This window comes from Culex quinquefasciatus, chromosome 1 (genome assembly GCF_015732765.1).
Source record: "Culex quinquefasciatus strain JHB chromosome 1, VPISU_Cqui_1.0_pri_paternal, whole genome shotgun sequence".
NCBI classification, from domain to species: Eukaryota; Metazoa; Arthropoda; class Insecta; order Diptera; family Culicidae; genus Culex; species Culex quinquefasciatus.
Genome location: NC_051861.1, coordinates 73,365,789 through 73,392,690, shown reverse-complemented (window position 1 = coordinate 73,392,690; position 26,902 = coordinate 73,365,789). Strand labels below are relative to the sequence as shown.

Genomic DNA, 26,902 nt, shown 5'->3' with positions numbered 1-26,902 from the left:
TTTCACTCAAATGACAGTTTACATATGGTGTGAAAGGGACACACTATTGGTTCAAAAAGTTATGTGCCCTAATGAAATGGCAAGCACGATATATCACTCCCTCTCCTATGTTCTGCTTTTTTTAAATCTGTTTATTGACCATTTTCCTTTGAAGCAGCGTACTGGACCTATAAAGGACATCCATCAACCACGTGGAGCCATTTTGGAAATTCTAACACAAATTCTAGATCGCAATCGAATTGGGTGAATGTCCCAGTATAGGGCTTGTTTCTTTATAAGACCTACCAAACTTAACTTAATCGGTAGTTGAAAAAATGGTAAAGTTTAGATCGGTAAACCATCTGTCAAAATGAACAATATTTTACCGAATTGTAGATGTACGATGACAATAATGAACTGCATTACCGAGTTGCGGTAAGTTTTTGCCGAATTCCGTAATATTCATTTTACCGAACTGTTCAGCAGTTAAAAAATCGATTAATTCGAATAAATCTAAGTGTGTTCTTACAGTTTTAGTCTTCATTATGGTAAGAAAATGTAAATGTTTGTTCTCTAAAAAGATCAACACTGCGCAATAAACACATCACTCTTTGCATTTTTCCTGGCAGATTACATGTGTGTTACATGTAATTGGTCGAAGAATCTATGACATTTCCCCGATACCCACACTCCGAAAAGACATTTCCCCGAATGTCACATTCCCGAAAATACACTTCCTCGAAATGTCATATACTTGAAAATCATTTACCCAAACAATCCATTTTCCTGAAAGACCACATCCCCGAATGGCGATTTCCCCTAAAAATCATTTTCCCTAATGGCCACTTTCCCTAAATTGCCATATCCCTAAAAATCATTTTCCCGTATGGCCATATCCCCGAATGGCCATTTTTCTGAACGTCACCCCGAACCCGGTCAACGCCTGACCGGGTTCGGGGAAGTGACGATCAATTAAGTATCTTGTTCACAATTGAACGATCGAAGAATTCAGTTTATTCCAGCTTCAATAATATTTGGAATATTTTCCAAGTGTGCGGAGTTAGAAAGACTCTGACTCTGGTTTCTGAGATTTAGTGTCTATAACTTCCATTCTACCAACTCTTCAAATGCTTCAACTCTGATTTCAATTCCCAAATAATAATGTAGAGAAGGAGAACATCGTGAGCAAAGCACACATTTCTTATGAACAAATGTAAATAGCAGCGTGCTGCTTGATACAGTTACCTATTTTGCACATCTAGTACAACATTCTCTCGCTTAAAAAAAATTGCATTCAAATGAAAATCATTATAATAGATAAAAAAATATGTCCTACATCATAACACTTGAATGATCATGCTAATAAACATTGGAGGTTGTTGGGGGGAACTGTCATGAGTCAGATTAGTTGATTCAGTGACTATTTTTTATGTGTAAAACCATAGAAACATGCTGATTTTTCATTAAAAGGTTAATTTTGATGTTCCCTGAATAATTTTCCGAACCATGCACCCGTGCATGAATCGATGTAAAACTTGATTGCAAGTGGAATTTAGAAATTCTATGAAAATGTAATGTCAACGAAAGCAGAAAAAAATTGCCGTAGACAGAATTCAAATTTATGTGATGCCAAAAAGGTAGTTAATAGTATAAAATCAAAAATAAAAAGCCTAAATAACATCAGAACGAAATTGGTATAGACCTTATATTCAGTCAAACAAATTTTGCAACAAACTGAATTATGCGCTGTCGCATAAAGATATCGTTGTAGTGAAAGCTTTGCGACGATAATGTTTTGGAAAATTAACCCTTGCTGAAAATCGTCCATAAAAATTATGCATCGTGGATGACCTTTACCCCCTCCCTCTTTGGATATCATCCGCGTGGGTAAGTTTTTTCCATACATAAACACACGTAGCAGATTTTTGTTTAAATGCTTTATTTTTTTAAATATGCCTATATATTTATCATGGAAACTATTAAGTATATATCTATGTTAATATCATTCGGGAAAATGTAAATCAGGGACTATGACATTCGGGAAATTTTCGGAGAAGTAACCATACGGGAATATGTCAATCCAGGAAAACAACAGTTCGGAAAAATGGCCATTCGGGTAAATGACATTCGGGGATATGGAATTTTCGGGTTAATGATTTTCGGGGAAATTGCACTTTTGGGAAATGATTTTCGAGGATGATCAGAAAAAAGTCGATTTCGATTTGGAATTCATACTTTTTTATGAACAATTAGGGTGAAATGTCCCATTTATGTTTTGGCATCAGGGAGAACCATGACAAAAAAAAAAATAATGCCCGTGGGAGTCGCTCAACCTGCATTCCTGTCACACATGAGGTCTGCACAGCTGATTCCACGTAGATTTTTCCCGCCAGTAATGACAGAAAACGTTGACAAACGGAATATGTGCCAAAATCATAAGTGGTTTTTAACATATGAAGGGAAATCATCGTGAACTGGAACTGCCGGTCGTTAGCCCGGGTAAAGTGGAAACGTTGAGATGATTGTTGTCCTCTGCTCTCATCTCGCAAAAAGCCATACAGAGAACCACGTCCCTTTCAACCGGCTCCGTGGCTTAATGGTTACGGCTTCTGTTTCCCAAGCAGAAGGTTCAGGGATCAAATCCCGGTCGGTACCTTTGAAATTTGGAATCAGGAATTTGAATATGAATAAAAACTAAAATGAATCAGGTGGGATTCGAACTCACACCTTTGGATTGGTGGTGGTCTGGGACGCTAAGCAGTCGGCCATCAGAAGTTTTACACTCTAGCAGTGAATTGATCCGTAGTGTTGAAACATGTTATCTCTCTTCTTCTTATAGTATTAAATACGCGCTGATCCCTGATATGTCTGAGGGGATTGGAAGTCTAAATATAGATCGAGTTTCCTTCAGATGCTTGCTTCTATGTTTAGGCGGGGCCGAACAATGCCCAGCGACCTCGGAATTGGACCGCAAGGAGCTCTGTCATTTTGAAATGGGTCGTTGGAAGCAGCGCGAGGGCTATCACCACCTAATACCCGGGACTGAGATAAGCTGTATCAGCATTCGGCATGTACACAGTCTGATACAAATTATACTTTCCCATAATTTCGCTACCGGTTAGCGGGTATTGGATTGGACCACACACACACACACAGGGAGAACCATGACAAAATAAAAAATAATCTGGATTTTGGACCCAAATGGAGAAAAATGAGTTCTGAAAATCGTGAACAAGCGTTATTGAAAACTGGAACCACTAACAAAGTGTTCCATGGTACGTTTTGCCTTCCTCACTGAATAAAAGCTATAATCCTGCTCGAAAAATGAACTTTTCATAAGAAGTTCGTAGACCCACCTTCATCTATACATATCGACTCAGAATCGAAAACCGAACAAATGGCTGTGTGTTTGTGTGTGTATGTGTGTATTTATGTATGTGACCAACAAACTAGCTCATGTTTCTCAGCTTGGTGTTGTGTCTTATAGATCGAGTTCTATACAAATTGAAGTTGAATTTTTGTATAAAAATGTGATTTCTCATATATCAGGATGTTAAATAATAAGCAATTGATTCAAATACTATCACGTTACATTTCGTTGGATAGGTAATTGAAAAACCTTTCCAACAAGATCGGAAATGTTGTGCTCTTTTCGATGCCACATAGGTTGACTTGTAAATCGTGGACCGGTTCGGATGTCGGCGGATTTTCCGACGACGTAATTCCAGGTTGGTACGAAATTCCAACGAAATATCTTTTCTTTCGAAACAAAGACCACCAAAACGGTGTCATATCCACTCCAAAATGTTTATTTAGCAATTCTATGGTAATATATTGACATTTAGTTGAATTAAAAGTTTGCAAAATAAAGTTTAGATAAGTTTTATACAGAATTTCCCGAGTTATTAAAAACTTTTATACTAAGTAGTTAGTAAACTTTATATTCAATCAAAATATTTTTTCTAAACAGTCAAGGATGCTTATTGGAGTTCGGAGACTGGGTTTAAGAGGATTTGTCAACAAATAAATGTATTTATGTTAATATTTCGAAAAGTGTACAAACTTTTTTTTCACATTTTTTGATTTTTTTAATTGTATTTGTTTTTGCAGCAAAATGTTTGGCATGAGTTTCTGAACGAAATGTAGTACTAGGTTTCTGTCAACATTAAATTGTTTTGATGTTAAGTGCCAAAGGGGTGTAAATACTTTTTTTAAATACTGTAAATGTATGTAAACTATATCTGGTACAATCATTCGACCCATTGTTGCTTAGGTAATCGAAAGACCTTTCCAACGAGTACAAAATTAAGATGCACCCTGTCTCATGTTATGATCACTTAAGTTATATTATATCTCCCTTATTTGTTTATAATCAATTTCCGGAACTATCATCCGATCATTTGTTTAAAAGGTTATCAAGAGACCTTCCAAACTAATTTTCTCCGTGCACATACTTCAAATCCAAAAATGAATCGCACAAACAAATCTATCGCAAAGAATTAATTAATTTTTCAATAGGACGTTCCCTTGCTTGAAAACTCTCAAATTTATGTCCTATTGTAAAGTGTCCTTAAAAATATTTTTAGCATGTAGCTTTTGATTAACTATTTAAATGTAACATCAAATTACGAGTAAAAATGTTTGCTTTGGTGTATACAGTGTCTAACTCTCTATCTTGAGAAAATTATAAATAAAAGTATGTTTTCAAATCTTTCGGTAATTGAATGAAATTTTTTGTAAATATAAAAGCTTAATGAACCAGAACCACTTAAAAAGAGATTATTTCAGTTGATTGTAATCATACACACTACGAAAAAACGTGTAATTTTCGGTTTAATTAGATGCACATAACTTGAGGGTCATATTAAACGCAAAATTGTGTCAAATTAGACGTGAAGTTACACGATCCAAACAGTCTCCAAGATCGTGTAAAATTACATTAAACGTAATTTTGGTGCAACAATTTTGAATTGGAATCTGATAATTCTTACTGGAAAGATGTTTTTATTTCACACAATTCACACAATTAATCACACTTTTGCAAACACTCTTATCACTGCTTTTCTTTGTTTTTTTTTTCAATTATTTTCACCGGATTTTTCCCATAAACGCTCTTCTTTGGCTTCTTTTCCACCTGTAATCTTCCGGCATACAATTTATACCGTTTCGGCCATCCCGCTGGAGGAAGCATCAGAGGAAGGACAGCGAGATTCTTGGACACTGCGTTTTTGTTTACTTCAGGAGCATGTTTGATTGTGGAAACATTATACAAAATGGTAACAGGTTCTGGTCAGCAGTACAAAAACATTGATTTTATTCAACAATTTTCTAAACAAAAAATGTGGTTCGCTGCGAAGTGAAAGCTTTGCTGACGTTTTGACGTTTCACAAATCAGACAAAGGTGTAGTGGCGTGAAATTGAGTTTTATTTGATGTAAAATTACATCAAATTTGATGCTCCAGATATGTGCATGAGATTTGACATAAAATTAGGTTATTTTTGTGTAATTTTAGATCACGCATGATGCAAATGAAAACCAGTGGGAATTTTATCATTTTACGTCAAAGTACACCTAACTTTACATCGAAAGTAAGATTACATAATATAAGCTTAGGTTTAATCCACGATTACGTCAAATGTAATATGCCAAATTTTTTAGTGTGTAATCATACGAATTTGTAACGTTTGTTATAACAAAATCCATATGAAAAGTTCAAATAATAAAAACATTCTCCCATAGTAATATCATTCAGAAAGTCATGTCATTTCAACAACAACAAATGCTAGTAGCCAACCTCTCACACTACAAAACATATTGCCGCAAAGATATTTCCGCCTCTCGAAGAATCTCCGCTCTTGCTGACTATCCTAGTTTTTTTTAACATTTCCCCAGTGCTGTTATCAGTTTGTTCCCACAACAGACTCATAGAGTCTTAACAAAAACGAATTTGCTCATGCGCCTTGAGGATCCACTTCTGTTGCGGATTGAGGGGAACAAATCTTTGCGATTTGAATGAAGTTCATTTTCGAATGAATCTCAGACGAATGATACAAGGAACTCAGATGAACCAACCGATCCGAAGAACCATCGGCTAATTCCGGCAAGTCGTGGTCCCGAAGAGTCAACAGTGCAAAATGTTTGGAATTTGCAATCATTTGCAGTACTTCATCAGCTGTATCGTCGGTCGGTTGTGCGAATTCTCAACACGTGTGCGTAAACCAGAACAATTTCAGAACAGAATCTACTGAACAGCAGTCAGTCAATCAGCCAGTCAGGAAGTGTATTGGCCACGTGTCACTAAAAGGGTAATCGGTAATCGGTGATCGGAGCGAAATAACGGTGCTCGGGTTTCCCGTCCTTTCTTCTACCCTCCCGGTGGGAGATACTCCCACGTGGTATGCCCGGTAGGGAACTTTTGGACGAAATCGACTGACGCGAGATGTGCAACCAAATTTTAATTGCTCTCAATTAATGTGTTAATCTACTGATTGATTGAGTACAGTGAGGGTGGCATTTAATTGGTTTGTTTGCTTGGTTGTGTGTGCCGAGTGATTTTTTATTCCATTCTTCGGTGTGATTAAGCGATTTTCACTGGTTCGTGTTTTATCCCGTGGGTATTTATACCAACAAGTGACCGAGAAAGTGAATTAATTCAATAAACCAGTGATACCGATGGAATTGTGAGCTCAATCCGGAACCAGTTGTTTGTTTTTAACTGTTAAACATTTCCGGTGAAAAACAATCCAGCGAATAAAATACGCATCCTGATTTCAACCTGTCTGCAAAGGAAACTCAACGCAGCAAGTAGTCCTAACCAGAGTAAGTGTGATTTTCTCATTTCCTAACCCACCAATTCAATTTATCTGAAATAATTTTTGGAGCGACGGTGATGTGGCTTCTCGTCTGATACCGATTGAAGTCACCATTTTCTCGGAGCGATTTCATGTTGGAAACGTTTGATGAATTTGTTAAGAAACTGTCGACATATTTGATGTGTAATTTTATAATTTATATTATGTAAAATTATACTTATTTCTTATTCAAAAGACACAAAAAAGAAAGTGTGAATACCAATAACTGATTCAGCATATTTCCTTTAGGGGAGAGTGGGGAGACTTGATCCCCGGGGACACTTGATCCCAAGCTTGTATCTCGTCAGCATGTGGGTAAAACAATTAGCTTTGTTCTAGAAAGTTGTGCGAAATCTACTAATACTCATAGTAGAAAACAAAGAAAAAAATAAAAAATGTTTAGATTGAGTTACACACATTTTTCTAAAAAGTGCTGCAAAAAACTTCCAAGAGAACTTTTTTCTTTGTTTTGATAAGTATTGAAAACACTAAAAAATTATTCAAAGAAATATTTTTTATACATGAATTGTTTGATAAATATATCAACTCCAAAACCCTTATGCATTTGACGTTAAATTTCTCGTCATACTATTTTTACAATCAATTGTTTAAAAAAGTGCGTTTAGGGAGACTTGATCCATGCATTTTTACAGTCACTCGAATCAGCCTCAAGATTAAATAATTGGGCTGGGTTTTCGTACATAGTTTCTTTTAGTATAGTTGTACATCCAGCTTTTGTTACATGCAAAATTACCAGCTTTTGTAAACATGCTCAATTTTGGTCTAAAAAAGAAAATTTTAAGTTTTTAAATATTTTGCATGCTAAACTTTTTGAACACAAACGTACAGGTTTAATGTGAAATTGCTGTAACTTATAGAAAATTAAAAGTTTGGATGAATAAGAAACATTTTGCTTAAGATTTCTTCAAAATGTTGAAAGGGGATCAACATTTTGAAAATGAAGGTTTAAAATATTTGTTTAAAACGCTTGGCATAATTCGAAGAGTTTATCTGATGAAATACCCTTATCAGCCAAACATAGTTGAATGTCTAAGCTTTCAATTCATGCTAAAAAGTTCATAGTTTTGTGAGAAATTGACAGAATTATGTGCGATACAAAAAAGGAGATCAAGTCTCCCCACTCTCACTACAGATTTACAAAACTCATAGCAGTAATATTCAATTTAACCAAAACAAACTCATTGTGGTTAAAACTATCTGAAAATCTGACATTGTTCAGAAGTCATGCAGCCAGTAGGGTAGGGTAGTCATCAATGAGACACTTTTGGTTTTTAACTTTCAACTATTTTTGTATTTTTTTCATCACCATGTTTTAATGAGCTTTTTGTTGCATTTTCTTTCTTTTAATATGTTCTAACATTGACCAAAATATGAGATCGATCCGACCTCTACAGCCAGAGCAATCCAACTGTCTCATTGTAGACGCACTTGGCAGGAACAATGAGACAGGTGGGGAACAATGAGATACTCTACGAAAATCAATACTTTTCAAGTAAAACATCATGTTTTTGTATTGTTCCATTGCAGGTGACTTACCTTGAACATTTTAAAGCAATTTTGCCAACTTGAAGCTTCCATTAACAAAAGTTATACTAGAAAGTATTTAAATTTAGTAAAATCCATTTATTTATACCATATAACTTTATATGTTTTGCTAAATGAAGTCTAAACTCAATAAATATGCCAAAAATCACTTCCGATTCATGTTTTGAAGGATTTCCCTAGATTTTGAAAAGTTTAATGAAGAAAAATCGAAGTGTCTCATTGTTACTCATAGGCTGAAAAGAGTGGGGAACAATGAGACAGCCCTGGATTCTGGGTATATTCTTAATTTTTATCAATTCTAATGAATGGCCATTGTAGCCCAACTCATGCCCTATGAAATGACGAAAGAAGTTTGAAGAAATTCTAGTTTTTGTATTATTGGCAGCCTATAAGCGAAAATGTAATTTTCAGTCATAATTTACTTTTACAATCAAACATTTATGAATAACTTTGCAAGGGAGCGTCCAAAACCAAAGCCACTATTATGGCAGACGTGTATCCAGTAGATACACCTTTCCCAAAAATATGAGCCTGATTGGTTGAAACTACGACTTGTGAGAGCCATTTTATCATTGTTCCCCGTGTCTCATTGATGACTACTCTACCCTAAGTCCAAAAAACATGAAAAATCTTAATATAATTTTTTTTTAATTTATAAATTTGATTGAAAAATGTAATTTAGAGAGAATTCAAATATTTTTTTAAACATTTTGTCGGATTAGGGGTAAAACAAGTATTCACCTATTCTATACAGCATTTGACCTATTGATCACAGGCTAAACAAAATCTAACTTTTTGCAAAAATGTTTTATTTAATTATTTTCTAAATCAAATTTATAAATCCAATAACTCAAACTAACGTGGAATTTCCCGAGGCTTCGAACATGACAAAATTGACACCGAAATGTGCCGTATTTTTGGACTCAGGGCAAAAGTAAACATTGTAAAAAGTATTCAATTCAATTCAGTTTATTTCTTTAGTTTATCGACTACCAGTAGTTTTGTAAGTGCAGTACAGAGTTTTGAGGGATCCTTTCAGCTGTGTATAAGGCATTTATCACAATGGATACAAATAAAGTTGGTTGTAAAGGAAACATAAAACAGGAAAACAACTCGCAAAAAAAACCTGTCACTATTGATTGTAAAAAGTATGTTTTAGAAAAATCGTATAATGTCATGATTCGAAATCCGGACACTTAGTAGCATATCATTTTTGTTATAGCTGGCAAAAATCATGTAATAAGTTGGAAATGTAGAAATATCATCAGGATGTAGTATAAAAACTTCATCTTGTTTCAAGTTTCAAGAAAGTGCATGCAAAATATGTCTTTTCTAACAATTTTTCATCAGAATTTTAAAATTAAAATGACTAGTTGTGCTTCGAATCCCGGACACTGATAAAAGCTGTTTCGAAATCCGGACACTTTTGCTTCGAATTCCGGACACTCGATTTTACTTATGAATCGCACAAATTTGGACTGAAATGTTAGTGAAAGGCATTCCTTAGGTCTCAATTAGCTGTTAAAATCAAAACAATCGATAGTTTATATAAAAATTTGCTAGAATTTAAGAAAATCGAAACCATAAATTTTAGCTTTGCCTTCCCAGTGCTTCGAACGCCTATGAAATATTTCAAGTGAAATGTTTCGCATTTTTGATAAACTTATAATTTTATTGTATTTAATTGTTTTGGCATTAACTACAGCGTTCAAACAAGCTTTAAATAAAAGAAGATGTTGGAATTCTTCAAATAACACAGTTTTGACATACAAAATGCGAACTTATATCCAAATAATTGATAAAACAAGATGAAGTGTCCTGGTTTCGGAGCGTCCGGGAATTAGAATCATGGCGTTATGAGAGCGATAGAAAGAGAACCAAATATTACTATTTTTAGTTCGGGTAGTTTTGAAGTCAACGTTTGGCAGAAAAACATTGGATATATGATTTACATTAAAAGGAATTTACAGGAAGCCAAACACGGTTAGAAATTCATCAGATTTGAGTTTCCATGCTCAACGTTTCCATTAGTCTCATGATTTACATTAGATTTAGATTTACATTGGAGTAATTTCCATGACTTTTTACTCTTTATCATATTTCAACATTACATTGAGTGAGTTTACATAAGAAACAGCAATTACATGCTGTGTAAATTTACATATTTTTTCTGTGTATAGTTTCCCCAAGGGTAAACATCGGATATAAGAAATCATTGTACTGTTTCTAAATTTTTCGTTTGTAAAACTAACAGGCTTATTAACTAAAGCCTTTCTCCAACCATTACGCTCATCACTGGCCTATAATGCCAGCACAAATATTTAATCTAATTACCTGATCTCAATCAAACCACAAAACTCACGTGCAACTTCATCAAATCAACCTAACACTAGAAAACTTGTTCCTGTGGCCATTTCCCAGAGCTTTGTTCTTCGTGTCAGCACAACAATAAGCAATTATTAATTTGAATGATTGGTCATAACTTTTCCCTGCTGGCAAAGTCCACCGGCTAACGATGTGAATTCCTGAGCAACGCTTGGAATGGTCAGTCCCCCACCAAACCATCCACAAATCCAAACGCAAACTCGGGTGACCACCATCAAATCAACTTCATCATACCGTTTAGTCTGGACATTCCCCTCGCACCTCCACGTGTTTGCACGTGCTATTCTAACGTGTTTATTGCTTCTGTATGGAGAAAATATTTCATGAGTGCCGGCGAAGCGATAAACTAATTATGTGTACACGAACAACAATCGCAACAACTTGGGTGGAAGCACTCGAGCTGTGGTAAATACCAAAGGAAGCAATGTGTCGTCGGTTTAATACCAGGATTTGGTATTTTTATAGTCCAAAAATATCATCTCAATGGAAATCAAAAAAATATACCAAACATTTTTATTGCAAAGATTAAAAAATGTTCACTCAACTAAATATAACAAAATCATAAACCGAAAAAGATGTCCGAGCGGACTCAAACATTTTCTGGGGGTTCCTTGACCAAATTGATTAGACCGTTTTTTTATTTGGCCATTAGGGTGATCTACACTGTACTAGAGTGGTATCAAAATGGCCATATTCGTTATTTTTCAAAAACACATTTTTCAAAAATCATAACTCCACTCCATATTAAACCGATTTTTGCTTTTTGAAGCAAATGAATGGTGATTAAATGGCCTTTTAAAGACAAATAAATTGAAGACCGAAAACACTACCGATAGACTTGAAAAGGTCGAATTAAACTTTAAAATGCCGTTTCGATGGTGTCTGAATCAAATAGCCTTTGTCTGGAAATATATTTACGTAACATACTCAAAAACGGGAGATGTTCATAAACAAGATTCCGAGAAAAAAAAACCATAAAATGACGAAAGCTGAAAAAAAAACAAATATTTTGCAATTATTTTCACTAAAACTGCAATTATTTAAAAAAAAATCAGCGATGACCAATGTTTACATGTTTGGGTACAAACATTTTCGTAATTAAAAAACGCAACGCCGAAAAACCCAGTTTTTATTTTCAAAAAATCATATCTCGGAATTCTGTTACAGGGTGGCCACCTCGGAGAAAACCCGGGAAAACCGGGATTTTTATCCACCGGGAATTCGACTGACAAACCGGGAAAATATTTTAAGTTTAGTTAAAATTTGACAAAAGCCTCTTTAATGTATTCAGTATGTTCTTTTCTCAATTAGAATATTATTCCAGTTATTCTAAATAAAAATTTCACGAAAACTATGTTTGAATTTCGTTAACAGACTCATGCTTCTTGCCTATGGATGTTTTTTTTTCTGTTGGGTCCTATGATATATTTACTTGGCGAATTTGTTTTTTTTTAATAAAGCAAAATGTTTGCTCTACAAGCGGTTCTCAACATAGGGTACATGTACCCCTGGAGGTACCACGAGCGGTCTCAGGGGGTTCGGACTCCGGAAGACAAACCCCGTAATAGCGGACATTTTTCCCAAACAAAATATTTGAGAGAAAAAATAATAACAAATTATTTTGAAGCAAAAAATGAACAACCATTTTTTAAAAATTAATGACTACACTCGAACCCCGATGGTTTGACACCAACTGTTGTCAAACGAACGGGGTCACTTTTTAGTTTGACACCCCTTTTACACGGAGTTCACAAACACAACCAAACGTTTGTGTTGATAGTGTGCGTAAGCGCCGTGTAAAAAGTGACAGTTCGTCACTTTTTAGTTTGACTTTGACCAACCAGCGGGGTACAAACTAAAAAAGTGTCAAACGAAAAAGTGACCAACCACCGGGGGTTGAGTGTATTTCGTTTCTAATTTTACCATGGATGATTCAACGAAACCCACTTTTGCAGCCTGTCCAAATGGTTTTATCTTCAAACCTTTTCTTGATTATGAAATTATTAATTCGGTTTTTTCAATAAAATCCAACGCTTTTGGCCTAGACGGTGTTCCGATCAAATTTATACAAATTATGCTTCCACTAATTTTACCGCTGATTAAACACCTCTTTCATAGCATCATTAAGACCTCTATCTATCCCCAGGGCTGGAAAACCGTTAAAGTGATACCTAATAAGAAAAAAGGTAATTCCTCTGCAATTGCTGCAAGGCTGTTTCTGTGCTATGATTTTTGCGAAAACCAGATTGATACGGATGCAGTAGGTTCAAATCGTTGATGAATGAAGAAATTTGAGTGTTAATAAGTTTCCCAAAAAAAATTTGAGAGTGCACTCAATATACTAATTGGTCGAAGGTTACCAATTAGTATATTGAGTGCACTCTCAAAAGTTTTTGAGAAACTTATTAACACTCAAATTTCTTCATTCATCAACGATTTGAACCTACTGCATCCGTATCAATCTGGTTTTCGCAAAATCATAGCACAGAAACAGCCTTGCTTAAAGTCCATGACGATATCGCTTTAACTTTAGATAAAAAAGGAATTGCAATTCTGTTATTAATAGACTTTGCTAAGGCGTTCGATCGGGTATCACATCGAAAACTTGTAAACAAACTTCGTTCTGATTTTCTCTTTTCTGAGTCAGCTGCAAAACTTATTGAATCTTACCTTATACATCCTTATACCATTTTAGGACCGTTACTATTTTCTCTTTTTATCAATAATTTACCCTTAGTTTTAGAACATTGCTCAATCCATTTGTTTACTGATGATGTTCAGATTTATTTTTGTTCTGATTCCGTTTTTGATTTGTCTGTTATTAGAAATAAAATAAATAAAGATCTCTTAAGAGCGAGTTTTTCACCGATGTGAAACAGGTCGTATCGAGGTGCTCCGATTTGGATGAAACTTTCAGGGTTTGTTTGTCTATACATGAGATGAACTCATGCCAAATATGAGCCCTCTACGACAAAGGGAAGTGGGGTAAAACTGACTTTGAAGTTTGAGGTCCAAAAAACATGAAAAATCTTAAAATTGCTCGCATTTCCGTAAAGCTTCATCGATTCCAACTCTCTTAGATGCATTCGAAAGGTCTTTTGAAGCCCTTCAATACGTGCTATAGACATCCAGGATTGGTTTGACTTTTTCTCATAGCTTTTGCAAATTACTGTTCAAAATGGATTTTTTTAAAACCTTAATAACTTTTCCCAACAGCCTCCAACACCCATACTCCCATAGGTCAAAAGTTTCATGGACTATAAGCCTACGGTATTAACTTTTTGGCCAATCGCAGTTTTTCTCATAGTTTGACGATTTTTCTAGAACAAAAATTTTACAACGTTAGTTTTTGAATAAATAAATAAACCATACTTAAGGTGCAGTGAATTACGGGCGAATTGCTTTTGACCAATCAGAAAATGTTTAAAAAATGTTTGAGTGACAAATCTATAATATGCATTCGTTTAGAAATTTTAAGAATTTGGAGTGAAGTGCATCTTTTTTGAGTTTTTAGTTTTTTTTTCTACGAATATTTGTTTCAAATTTATAAATTTTACTAACATGTTGATAAAAAAATCTAGTTTTTCATAACTTGGTTATTTTTAATTCGACCTTTCCTTGCTAAAATATTAGTTTTGCATAAAATTAAAATAAGGATTTTTTTGTGTGATTGAAAATTATGGATCTCGCACAAAATACACTCTTTTAAAATATTTTTCTTGGCCTGTATCTCAGCAACAATAGAATGGATCAAAAATGTTCAAAAAAGCATGAGCATGAGCATGAGAGACCACCCATGGATGCCCCTCCGTTGCTGAACAGAACCGTAATATCCTTTCAGCACTACTGATCATAGGCTTCGACGATCTAATGGTGTTTCCCTTATCAACAGTATGTATGAATGCGCTGAAAAGATAAAACACCATGATTGCCAAAACAAGATCAGTTGCGAATAGGTAACAGTCATTGGCCACCAACGGCGCCCACCATGTCAGTTTGTAGATCTCGATTTTAAGGGACGGGAATGTTAGTTAGCGCAGGTTGCTACTAGGGCAGCTGATTTACTCTGTGCTTACACCCCACGAGCGCCAGGAACCTGAAAATTTTTTAGTAGAATAGGGTGTTTGGTCAGGATTCATCATAGAAGATGATGATGCGACCCAAAATCATAGTGTTTGTTGAAAGGTATTATGTTTTATTCTCAAGGCAAGCAATCGGATGCTGCGGATGAGACATTTCCCGTTTATCGGCTGTTAACTTTTAATTAAAATGGTTTAATCTTAGACAGCCGGCTGTGGAAAGATAGAACCAAAATTATTTGTAATTAAATGATGAAGGATTTAACCACAGACAGACGGGACACTCGAGTGCCGAACCATCGTCCTCCAAAAACGTTTATTTCAAATTGAATTTTGTTTCGGCATCCACTCACCCGGCGCTGATGGCGCTGCTGTCGTGACAGCTCGCCCGTCTTTTCTCAGTGTGTGTGATGCGTGTTTTTTTTTGTTTTTAAGTTGAGCGTGAGCACGTGTGAGGCAGCAAATGAAAACCAAAAAAAACAGCCTTCCACCTCGAGTGCACCCGCCGGAAGGTCACTTCATCTGTGGAGAGTTCGAATCCGGCCGAATGCACCTGAACGACGAGAGCCAGCGGTCTCGGACGTAGTGTTTCGGCGGAAACACGAGCAAACGGACATTTACGGGCACTTCTTCGACACGCACGACTTTGGGTGTATCAATCGGAGGCGAATCTACCTCACGAGGGTGACTCGGCCAGCGTGACGGACCGGAAGCGGACTGAAAACCTGAAGTGGCACACTCTTGCTTTTACCCCACTATTAACCAGATAGGCCTGCTCCACTGCCTGCCGGAGTCGAGGCTGCTGCTGAGGCGCCCGCTACTGCGGAGAAAGCCGGATCCTGTGGTGGAGTCATCTCCTTCGGAGCAACCTGCTTATCCTTCGTGGACTGCTCAGATTGCCCATCGTGGGGATCAATTCCATTAGTTTTGAAATGGATTTTCCTATTCCGGCGGCCACTACTGGTGTTTTCGTGACCGGGATATCTGGTGTCAGGTGTAATGGTTCATGTTTTCGGTGGAGGAGGAATCTTAAACCTTGTCTTAGACGGAACATGCAAGCAACGGGGAGGACCAGTGGTGTGGTCTCTGTCATTGTGTTTGTCTTGCATCGCTGCAGGTGCTGCCGCATGATTTGCCTCATGAGGTTCAGCCATTGGAAACGGAACCGACCGTGGAACCGACCCACCGTCATTTTCGGCCGTCGGTCTTGATTTATTTATTTTGATTTTGTTACTGATGATCAGCAACAACAAAATTATTTCGAAACAGCTGTTAATGTTTACAATCGTTAAGGCTTGATTGTCTCACGAGGTCTCACGCATACACTGACATGACACATGACAGTAATGGGTTTGTATTGGTGTGTTTGGGCTGCGCTTCGGCATAGGCTCACTAGGCAGCGCTGGCGTCGCCGTGATTTGGTGGTTTGATGAAGGACGATGGATTTCAAAAATAATTTGTATGGAGAGTCACGTCTGTTTGTCTGTGATAAGGTTTTGTTGTTATTGCACACCGACGACGAACGCGAAAAAACCCTGCGACCCGACGGAAAGGCATCGCAAATCAGACTGGCTCAATTGTCATCGATGACAACCAGAGCCAGCCGCACCTTTACACACATACACGCACGCGAAAAAACAAAAACACACCGACGAAGAACGCGAAAAACACGACCCGACGGAATGACATCGTAAATCAGACTGCGGAAATGAAGAGAAAGAAAATTACATAAAAAATAAACCCTGATCACATAAAAACAATCACCCCATGCACACAAACAGCGACACAAAAGAGACGAAAATTATCACGAAAAAAGGAGTGCGCGTCCCCAGAAGCACTGCACTTTTGATGGCATTATTCAATTATTATGCCCAATCACCTCATGCACACAAACAGCGACACAAAAGAGACGAAAATTATCACGAAAAAACAGGAGTGCGTTTGTAGAATTGAAAAAGTCAACGAAAATTTAATTTACCAAACGAATATCTTCAAATTACAACAACATTTTATTTTGAAGCTTTATTAGGAAAACTGAATTGAAGTAATGTACATGGACGCTGTGTGTATGTTTTTAAATAACTCCAAAAACAACATTAAAGACATTTTAAAATACTTCAAAATTCAGGTTTCTTTCTTCGTGAATAGGGCAACGAATGACCAAGAAGGTTCAAGCTGCCAGAAATAAATGAATTTACAACAACATTCTGCGTGAATTGGAATGTAAAAAAAACTCATGCAAACGAAAAATTACATGCATGAACACTAGGGGGTACAAGCAACTTAAGTGACACGAAAAGTTTCCTAGCATGGAAAAGGTTGAAAAACGTTGAATTATAATACATTTCAACTTAAAAATAATAATATCGTGGAGTTTCTGTTTGTAAATATTATTTTATTTGATAATGTTTGAGGTTCTCAGCCAAACAAATTATTAAGGAAAACTTGCAATGATTTTTTTGCAAAGTTTTTTATGTCGTTTAAAATTTATGTAAAATTTTCAGATATTTTAAAAATTTCAATATTTTGAAAATTCTAATACAAATAAGTCACTCACTTTTTGGTGGTTACTACATCAACACAAAAGTTAAGTTCATATTGAAAATAAGATCGATGCAAATATTTTTCAAAGTTTCCAATTTTTTAAAAAATTTCAAGAACAAGCCATAGTCTCAACATTTGAATGCAAAAAGTGTTTAAAAATGCATTTTACACTAGTTCAGTTGTTTTGCAATCATTAGTCTTCAAAAAATGTAAGATTTTACGAAAACAAAAATTTCTACGAAACAAACTAAAGATCGAAAATTTTCAAAACTTCAAAAGATTATTAAATAAACCTTGCTTAAAAATTATTCTAAGCGCAAGGGAAATTGATTCCACTAAAATTTCCATTGAAATTTTTATGTTTTTTTGAAAAAATATGTTATGCCCCCTGATTTTTCGGGGCAACTTTCAAGGGGGCGGGATTCTAAACCGATAAAAAAGTTTCAAGGTACCGACTTATTTACATTTGTATGGCATTGCTGTCAATGTTTATACATTTTTGTTTGGACTTATGATGCAAAAGAAAGTACTCGCATAATGTTAGCAAAAAAAATATTTACAGAACTTCATAATTCTTGGAAGAATTGTTCTCTTTGAATTCACAAAACCTTTTTTTCAAAGAAAATTAACGAGCATTTACACAAATATTGATAACAATGTATTTTTGCAAACGTTTTCTTACAACTTATTTACTTTTTACTCACGATTTGAAAGCTTCCTTGAGGAATTCAAACTTTGAACCAAATGTATGCGTTGAAAAAGTTTGTCGTTAGCCTAAAAAGCATTGTAATTTGGTTTAAAAACATTCAGGAAAATTCCTTCTGGTGTCGGGAGAAAACCGGGAAAAAACTGGGAAATTAAAAATCGAAATCACCCTGTGTTAATGAACACCTTCATTATTTAAAAAGTTACGTAGAATTGTCCAAGGAGTCCGATAAAAATATTTCAGACATAAGCTCTTCGGTTCAGACACCTTGAAAACGGCATTTTAAAATGTTTTCGACCTTTTAAAGTGTCAGGCTAGATTTTTTGGTCTTTAATTTATTTTTCCTTTCCAAACTTACCATCTTTCATTTACGACAGCAAAAATCGTTTGGAATAGGGCGGAGTCATGATTTTTGAAAAATGTTGTGGTGGCACCTAGCACGGTGTAGGTCACCCTAATGACCAAACAAAAAATACGGGTCTAATTACTTTGGCAAGGAACCGTTAAAACTTTTCTTCGGTGTTAATTTTAAATGGAATTGCTGAAGGTATAGAATGAAAATGCATCGGAACCAGAAAGTGATATTCCCATGGCACATTCCCTTATCGGGTAGGCTTGGCACTACCCTGATCTAACAACACGCCTTAATCGTTGCTAAGCTGCTTTTAGCCCCCTCCATGCTAGGATAACTTTGGTGGCAGGTTAGCTGGCAGAACGAGGTAGAACATATTAATTTAGTGGTTTTGTTATATCAAACGGGACGACTGATTGCAAGGATGCCTTTTGGGCTTTGCACGGAAAATATAAATATCTATTTTTTGATGAGAGTTTTATACACATTAGAAAAAAAAACATTTAACAAGTAATTGTATGTTTGATGTGATACATTTACATGGAAATCTTTAGTTTTTTTTAAAAAAAAAGGTCCTATAAACTATTGTCTTCCATATGTTTATAGGACCTATTAAAAAAAACTCTAGAAATGAACTTGTAAGTTAGTTGGAGCACCCCCCCAAAAACGCGAATTTTCCGTGTGTTTGCATATAACTCCTTCTCAACTCTTTTCCGTCAACCCATTCCCTTCTCATGTGATCGCTCGACAGCGACTGCAGAATGCGCGCGTTTATAACTATTTTCAATTATCATGAAATTTTATGATAAAACCGCACAACCCAGACGAAGTGAAGTGAAACAAACCGCTCCTCGCGCGTTCGTTTTGGAGTAGAGTTGGCACGCAACGAAGGGAGGTAGAAGTCTGCTCGTGTTCCAGAACCGCTTTGTTATGTACGATGTTTGATTTGTGCTGATTTATAAACGTTTTCGATTTGCTATACTACACACCCCCCTCCAAACTTTTGGAAGTGATTTAGAAACTTGCACACTCTTTCACCTGCAGCTGGTAGATAAATTCGCAGATAGTGGATTTAGTAGCGTGCTGTTGAACTGCACAAAATTAAATAATTGTTGGCACGAAGCATCCGGCGGCATCAGACTGGTACCACCAAATCACCCATTGATCCCCGGGACCTGCTCGCAGGCAGGCCCTGAAGAATCCCGTGCATAAACTGTTACGTGATTGAATCGAATTATGAATGAACCTGGTTTTAGTTATACTTGAGGTTTTGAACTTACGATTGGCAAAATCGATTTCTTGATTATATCATTTCATCGTTGTGCATTGCTGGTTGTTCGATTTGACGTGACTGTCTGGAAAGAACAGTACAATGTCACCTGATGATTTAGGGCAAACAAGTTGAACAAGACTTGACAAATAATTTAGAATTTTAAAAAATGTGCAATTAATTTGATGTTATGTTCAGCTAAGACCTTAGTATTGAGATTGAGATAAATGTATTAGTCACAGCTGTACGGATCCCCCAAAACTCTCTTCTGCACATATTAAAACTATTGTTAAACGATAACTAAAGAAATACACAGAATTGAATTGAATTATGACTTGTTTGTTAGAACCACTGTAAAAACAAAATGTTATTCAAGTTTAGAAGGTTGGATGTAGAGAACTAGAAAAGCTTTTGTTCTTTGCTCGATTGGAGCCTTCGTTTGACAGTCTTGTGTGTCGATTGGTACTTTAGATATCTGGAGCAACATTTGAATGGGGCGGTACGACATTGCTCTTACGGCCTTTCCTCCCATTTAAACGCGTGTAATGAAAGGCCGTAACAGCATTGTCGTACCGCCCGTTTCAAATGTTGCTCCAGATATAAAGTGTCTTTTCTCTTACAGAAGATATAGCATTCTCCAGTTAAATGCTATGATTGATATAGGGGTAAATCTCTGCCAACTCACACGAAATCGGAAAAAGTTGCCCCGACCCCTCTTCGATTTGCATGAAACTATGTCCTAAGAAGTAACTTTTTTTCCTGATCACGAATCGAGCTCCATTGTTCGATATCTCGTGACGGAGGGACGGTACGACTCCTTCCTTTTTTCAAGGTGTGCAAAACTTGTTTTTTTTTTTCTTCTAGATATGCTTTTTGTGTAAACGTTTTCTCATACAATATTACATGTTATTGTGCATTAAGGTGATATGCATCCATTTGCAAGCGATTTTACAGCAAAAATTGTTACAGTTGAAACTAATGGCTTGATCAGTCAAGGAGGGCTAACTCATTCCATTTTTTCAGGGCAGAGACTATTTATTTAAAGGTAGTCGTAGACCTAAGCTACTGACTACTCATCATCTCAGGGTCGACATTACTACTAAGCGATTCAAGAGAGACTCGGAAAGGAAATAAAAATCCAGAACCACACTTTTCTAATTTAAATCGTGTATTTTTGTTTCGTGTACAAAGTGTGTTTGTGTGTGTGTTTAGGGGTGAGCACTTCAGGGACAAACGTAAAGTTATGCCAGCAGCAGCTTCCCGGGATTGAACGCCTTGGGCGTTCTCCTCAGCGTTGGCCGGTCACAGGAGCACCCTCGACTGTGCCGCCGGAAGTCCCGTGGGGGGGTCGTCTTCGTTGCAGCCGAATAACGGTTGACGGCTGTTGTTGTTGCTGCGCTGGAAACCACGAGGCAAGGTCGAGCGGGCGTTGCCGATCCTTCCTGAGGCAGGCGTCTTCTCTCCTTGTCGGAATCGGCGGACCTGGCTTTCACCAATCCGGTCGCGTCGAGAGGAGAATCTCCTTGTCGGTGATGGCGCCCCGCGCCAGAGATTGTGGTGGTCCTTGACGGAAAACGTAGCCAAAGGCACTGCTTGCTTACAGGGCTAGGTTGTCCAAACCCGTACGGGGTCGAGTTCCGGAGCGGGAGAGTAACTATCGCGGGCACTTACTCCAGAAGACCAAGACGTGTCCAGCACAAAGTTGCGGTACTGGCACCTGGATCCTCGACTACACCGCACGGACGCCTGATATTGAAAGCCCCCATTCATTTTGGGAAGGAAAAAAACCCCATTTTCTTTTCCTCCCACTTTTCGTGCAGTCCTAACCTAGCGCTGTCAGGATCTGCGTGTTTGCAGCGGTACGGATAACCCTTCACTGCTTGTGTCGTGTGATGTTGTATGTAGGGGGACAGGGGGTAATATGCACCCCCTAAGGGAAAACTGTGATTTCTCAACCATTACAGCATTACTGTGGAAGAATTTTGTTCGATGTTCTAAAACAACTATTATTCTTCGTCATCCATGAGAAAAAAGTCTTAAAACATCTCAAAATTGTTCGAAAATATCAAATTTCTAAAAACATTTTTGATTCATTTCAAACAATAATGCGGGGCAATATGCACCACAACATTGAGGCAAAATGCACTACAACAACGGGGCAAAATGCACCACAACATGGGGCAAAATGCACCGGGTAAAAGCAGTTTTCACTAGTCACCACTAGATGACACCGCTGTTTTTACAAAGGAGCTTCACAGCGGTGCATTTTGCCCCGACCACGTTTTTTGCAGAAAGTTTAATAAAAAATGCATTTTTTGATGTGAAGGTGAAGGTTCGTTCAAGAACTGTGTTATTATTCCAATTATACTATACACGGTTACACAGTTTATAGTATAATTGGAATGTAAAAACTTTCATTTCATGAAAATTAAAAAAATCTGTGACTTATTTCAAAACATGATCTTGAGCATTTGTAAAATGGTGTGTCGACTCTGTTTAAATTGATAAGCACCGTAAAAAAAAACCTTGACTTTTTAAAGTCAGATGTTTCAAATTTTGATGAAATGATTTAAGGAACTACATTAAGCACATCATTGAGCAGGTGTAAGACAAGCCTTTTTCATAAGTAAAATTGATCTTGTAATACTGTCATGAGTTATCGATGCTCAAGTTGAGTAAATATCAAGGCTGATATTATTTAAGAAAAACTCAGTTATTCGCATTGTGCAAGATCAGCATTTTGCCTAGCTTATCGAATCCTTTCGAATAAATTAAAAAGGTGTGAAACTGAAATTATTTTTAAAAAACATCTGATTGTTTACTTTGAGTTAGCCATCTTACACCTTAGCCAAAAGTGGCAATGGTACTATATCTTTCTTTTTTTCTGAGCGGCGGCAAGGACAAGAAGCTGGGTACCGGCTTCATCGTGCGGGGCAAGATGCAGGATCGCGTGTTCGGCTTCACGCAATCAGCGAGCGGATGTGCAAGTTAAAAATACGAGGACGGTTCTTTAACTATAGCATTATCAACGTGCACTGCCCCCACGAAGAAAAGACCGATGATGAGAAGGAAGCATTCTACGCGACGCTGGAGCAGGTGTACGACGGCTGTCCGCGGCAGGATGTAAGGATCATCATTGGGGACATGAACGCTCGGTTCGGAAGGGAGGAAATGTTTCGACCGACAATAGGCCCAGAAAGTCTACATGCGGCCACGAACGACAACGGCCAACGCTGCATCGACTTTGCAGCCTCCCGTGGAATGGTGGTCAGGATCACCTATTTTCCTCGCAAGGACATCCACAAAGCCACCTGGACATCACCTGACCAACGGACGAAAACGCAAATCGACCACGTCCTGATCGACGGCCGATTCTTCTCGGATGTAACACACGTGCGCACCTTTCGCGGTGCGAATATTGACTCGGACCACTACCTAGTTGGAGTGGACATGCGCTCAAAGCTGTCGACGGTGTTCAACCAACGCCGAAGCCGGTGGACCCCTCCGTTCAACACCGCGTGTCTCCAGAACGGGGAAGTGGCCCACAGTTACGCGCAGCAGCTGGAAGCGAATCTGCCAGATGAGGAGGAACTTGGCGCAGCCTCGCTCGAAGATGGTTGGAGCCGTATTCGCTCAGCCATCGGCAGTACAGAGGAAGCCACACTGGGTAGTGTGATCCGAGTCAGTCGGAATGATTGGTACGACGACGAGTGCCAACAGATTACCGCCGAGAAGAAGCTGCGCAAGGCGACGAGAGGGAACGTGGAACGATACCGGGAGGCTCGGAATCGGCAGGTCGCGGTCTTCAAGCTTAAGAAGCGCCAGCAAGAAGACCGATATTGCGCGGAAATGGAGCAGCTATTCCGAGCAAACGAAACGCGGAAGTTTTACGAAAAGGTGAACCGGTCCCGCAACAAGCAGCACTTCAACAAGAACCTTAACGGCGATGAAGCGGACGGAGACGGCGTTGGAGTCAACCTTGGAGCGCCCGCAGCTGACGAACAGTTCCCGGCGCCTGATCTAGAGACGGTGAAGAGGGAGATCAGGAAGCTGAAGAACAACAGAGCTGCTGGCAAGTATCGGTTACCCGGTGAGCTCTTCAAATATGGAGGAGAGAAACTGGCGAGGGCGCTTCACTGCGTGATCTCCAAGATCTGGGAGGAGGAGAAGCTACCGGAGGAGTGGATGGATGGTGTCGTGTACCCCATCTATAAAAAAGGTAATAAGCTGGACTGTGGCAACTACCGCGGCATCACGCTTATCAACGCGGCCTACAAAATCCTTTCCCAGATTCTCTGCCGCCAGCTGTCACCCCATGCAAGGAGAATCGTGGGGCCCTACCAAGCGGGCTTCACTGGCGCGCGCGCCACCACGGACCAAATATTTTGTCTCCGACTGATCCTCGAGAAATGTCGTGAGTACAACGTGCCCACACATCACAACTTCATCGATTTCAAGGCGGCTTATGATACAGTCGACCGCGAGCAGCTATGGCAGATTATGCACGAGAATGGGTTTCCGGGTAAACTGACTCGGCTGATCAAGGCTACCTTGGACGGTGTGATGTGTCACGTGCGTGTTTCGGGGAACTTAGCGGAACCCTTTGGATCACGCCGAGGGCTGCGGCAAGGTGATGGCTTATCCTGTGCGCTATTCAACGTCGCCCCTGAGGGCATTATTCGAAGGGCGGGCATCGAAACGAGTAGCACGATTTTGAACAAGTCCTACCAGTTGCTTGCTTTTGCCGATGACATCGACATTGTGGCAAGAAACCTGGAGACGGTGAAGGATGTCTACACCCGACTGAAGGTACAAGCAAGGCCTGTAGGACTTGGCATGAACACGACGAAGACGAAGTACATGAGAGGAAGGGGTTCGAAGGACGTTGGCCCCTCATGTCTCACCCCTCTAACTGTGGATGGTGATGAGTTGGAGGAGGTGAGCGAGTTCGTGTACTTGGGATCGCTGGTAACCGCCGACAACGACACCAGCAAAGAGATCCGGACTCGTATTTTTGCTGGGAATCGTGCTTACTTCGGATTACGGAAGACCCTCACATCGGATCGAGTGCAACGCCGCACGAAGCTGACGATGTACAAAACACTGATTAGATCGGTAGTCCTCTATTGCCAAGACGTTGCGGCAGGAGGACGACCCTGCCCTTGGAGTTTTAGAACGTAAAGTGCTACGTACGATCTACGGTGGAGTGCAGGTGTCTGACGGAGTGTGGCGAAGACGCATGAACCACGAGCTGCACACGTGTCTTGAAGAACCGACCATCGCCACCCAGGCGAAGTTCGGGAGGCTCAGGTGGGCCGGCCATGTCGCCCGAATGGTCGAGAGCCAGCCTGTCAGACTGCTTTTTGACCGCACTGAACCAGCTGGCGGAACAGGCAGGAGAGCAGGGAAACCGCGCGCACGGTGGGGAGATCAAGTGAATGGTGATATCCGGAAGATCTGTAACCTGGGAAATTGGAGAGTAGCAGCCCAAGACCGAGAAAGATGGAAGCTTCTTCTTGCTACAGCACGCGTACCTGGTGCGCTATGCTAATTGGTATGTATACTACATCTTAGTCTTAGTCCTTTAAGCTACCCATAAACACATCCAACTCCAATCAAAACTTACTTTTAAATACCCTCATTCCCATACAAAATTTCCATTTCGACACTTCCCGATTCCAAAACGAGCAATTCACCAAAATTTGGCAAATCTCAAATGGCAACCGGTTTGTAAACTGTCGCCTAAACAGACGCTCAAAGTTTCAAATAATCCACACCAGTTTGAAAGTTAAACAAAAATCTAAAAAGCACGTATCACGAATGTTTTTTAAAGAAAAAAATATACTACGTGTCACATGTGTGCTCAGAATTTCTATGCTGATTAAAATAAGCAAAGATTGATACTTTAGCAAACTTAATTCTTACTAAAAAAAAGTATGTGCGTAAATAAGTTTGTGAATAATAAGAAAAAAAACTGCGTTTTATCAATCAATTTCCAATAATTTGTATGACGTATCTCAAGATAGCAAGATCATTTTGATGAGAATTGGTCAATGCCACAAGTGTATATTGCCATATCCGGGATACATTAAACAAGATAACACACAAGCGACGACCTAATTCTGTATGAAGCTCCTCTGCTATAATAGATTTTTTTCTTTTTATTCAAGGAGGATGGCATTGCAGAACCCCACATTTAAAGCATCCACATGAACATGATTTAAAGCGCAATTTTTGTTGCAAGGTGTTACTGCTTTGCATTTTCGCGGTTTTTAGGTTTAAGTCGAACGATTTTTTTGAGTGGTTTGGGCATTTTTTCTATTTCTGGTGGGTGGTTTATAAGTTAAGATTGATGATTAAACCAAAAAAATGCTTCTATGTTATCATTTTTTTATGTACATCTACCTAAAGCGTCAGTTGTCAGCGAAAATTGACTTCCAATGGACGACCGGGTGCATGTGGCGGCTCCGCCATCAGTACACTCCGTTGACAGAAAGACAAATCGATGCCTGTGGGATGCGACGCTAATTTAATCTCACGCAGCAGACTCACCCGGCATGGGAGATGCCACCCTGAGTTTTTTTTCGTTCATTTATATCCCTGGGGGTACAGCGGCTCCGTTGAAAACCGAACGGCTCACACTGGATAGACCCAATCACGACAACCGAGCCTAGGATAATCGTGAAATTGGGTCGCACCGTTCTGGGACGTCACCGACACCGATCGGGGGTCACTCCGTCCGGCGATTGGCACATCAACGACCTATACGTACATACACAACACATACACGAGGAGGGAGGACAAGAGTGCCGCTAGAGGTAATTGGAAAATCTCAACGGTTTTACCCTGCTGCTGGTTGCTGGTGAAGCCCCAGTGGGCATTCGGTGATCCGGGGGGAATGTGCCGGATCGAAGTCAGTCAGTGGCTTTTTAGAAACGGAAGAGACAGTCGTCAGAGACCGGTTATTGGCGATGACGGTTAGGTTAGGCAGCGTAGCAGTGGTGGCAATTGTTAATTAATTTCCTGTCCGCCGTTTATGGAGATTTGTGATGGAGAATTGGTTGGCTGTTCCAGCAAACAATTGAATTTCCATCCGTGGAATCTGATACCAAAGGAATGAGATGGAGGAATGAGTAGTGTCACATGCTGGAAGGATGCAATAAAGTTGA

The 26,902-nt window shown here is 38.7% G+C and overlaps 2 protein-coding genes across 2 annotated transcripts in view; both read left to right on the top strand.

Moving 5' to 3' along the window:
• Positions 1-6,149: 6,149 nt before the first annotated feature.
• LOC6042587 (hemicentin-2) overlaps positions 6,150-26,902 on the top strand; it is an 89,667-nt gene continuing 68,914 nt past the window's right edge. Inside the window, 1 exon segment of the mRNA XM_038254858.1 lies at positions 6,150-6,799. The gene's annotated coding sequence lies outside the window, so the exon portion shown is untranslated.
• On the top strand, positions 22,594-26,407 carry LOC119770397. Its single transcript, XM_038265188.1, has 3 exons — positions 22,594-22,720; positions 22,783-23,823; positions 26,346-26,407. Exons 1-3 carry the CDS (start codon positions 22,594-22,596, stop codon positions 26,405-26,407), a joined length of 1,230 nt encoding a protein of 409 aa, XP_038121116.1.

Excerpts from the sequence above, each read along its gene's own strand:
- LOC119770397 (XM_038265188.1), top strand. The coding sequence starts at position 22,594 with ATGGTACTATATCTTTCTTTTTTTCTGAGCGGCGGCAAGGACAAGAAG. Across the intron at positions 22,721-22,782 it reads ATCAGCGAGCGGATGTGCAA|AAAAGACCGATGATGAGAAG; the intron begins GTTAAAAATACG and ends GCCCCCACGAAG. Across the intron at positions 23,824-26,345 it reads TGGCAAGTATCGGTTACCCG|CGGCTCCGTTGAAAACCGAA; the intron begins GTGAGCTCTTCA and ends CTGGGGGTACAG.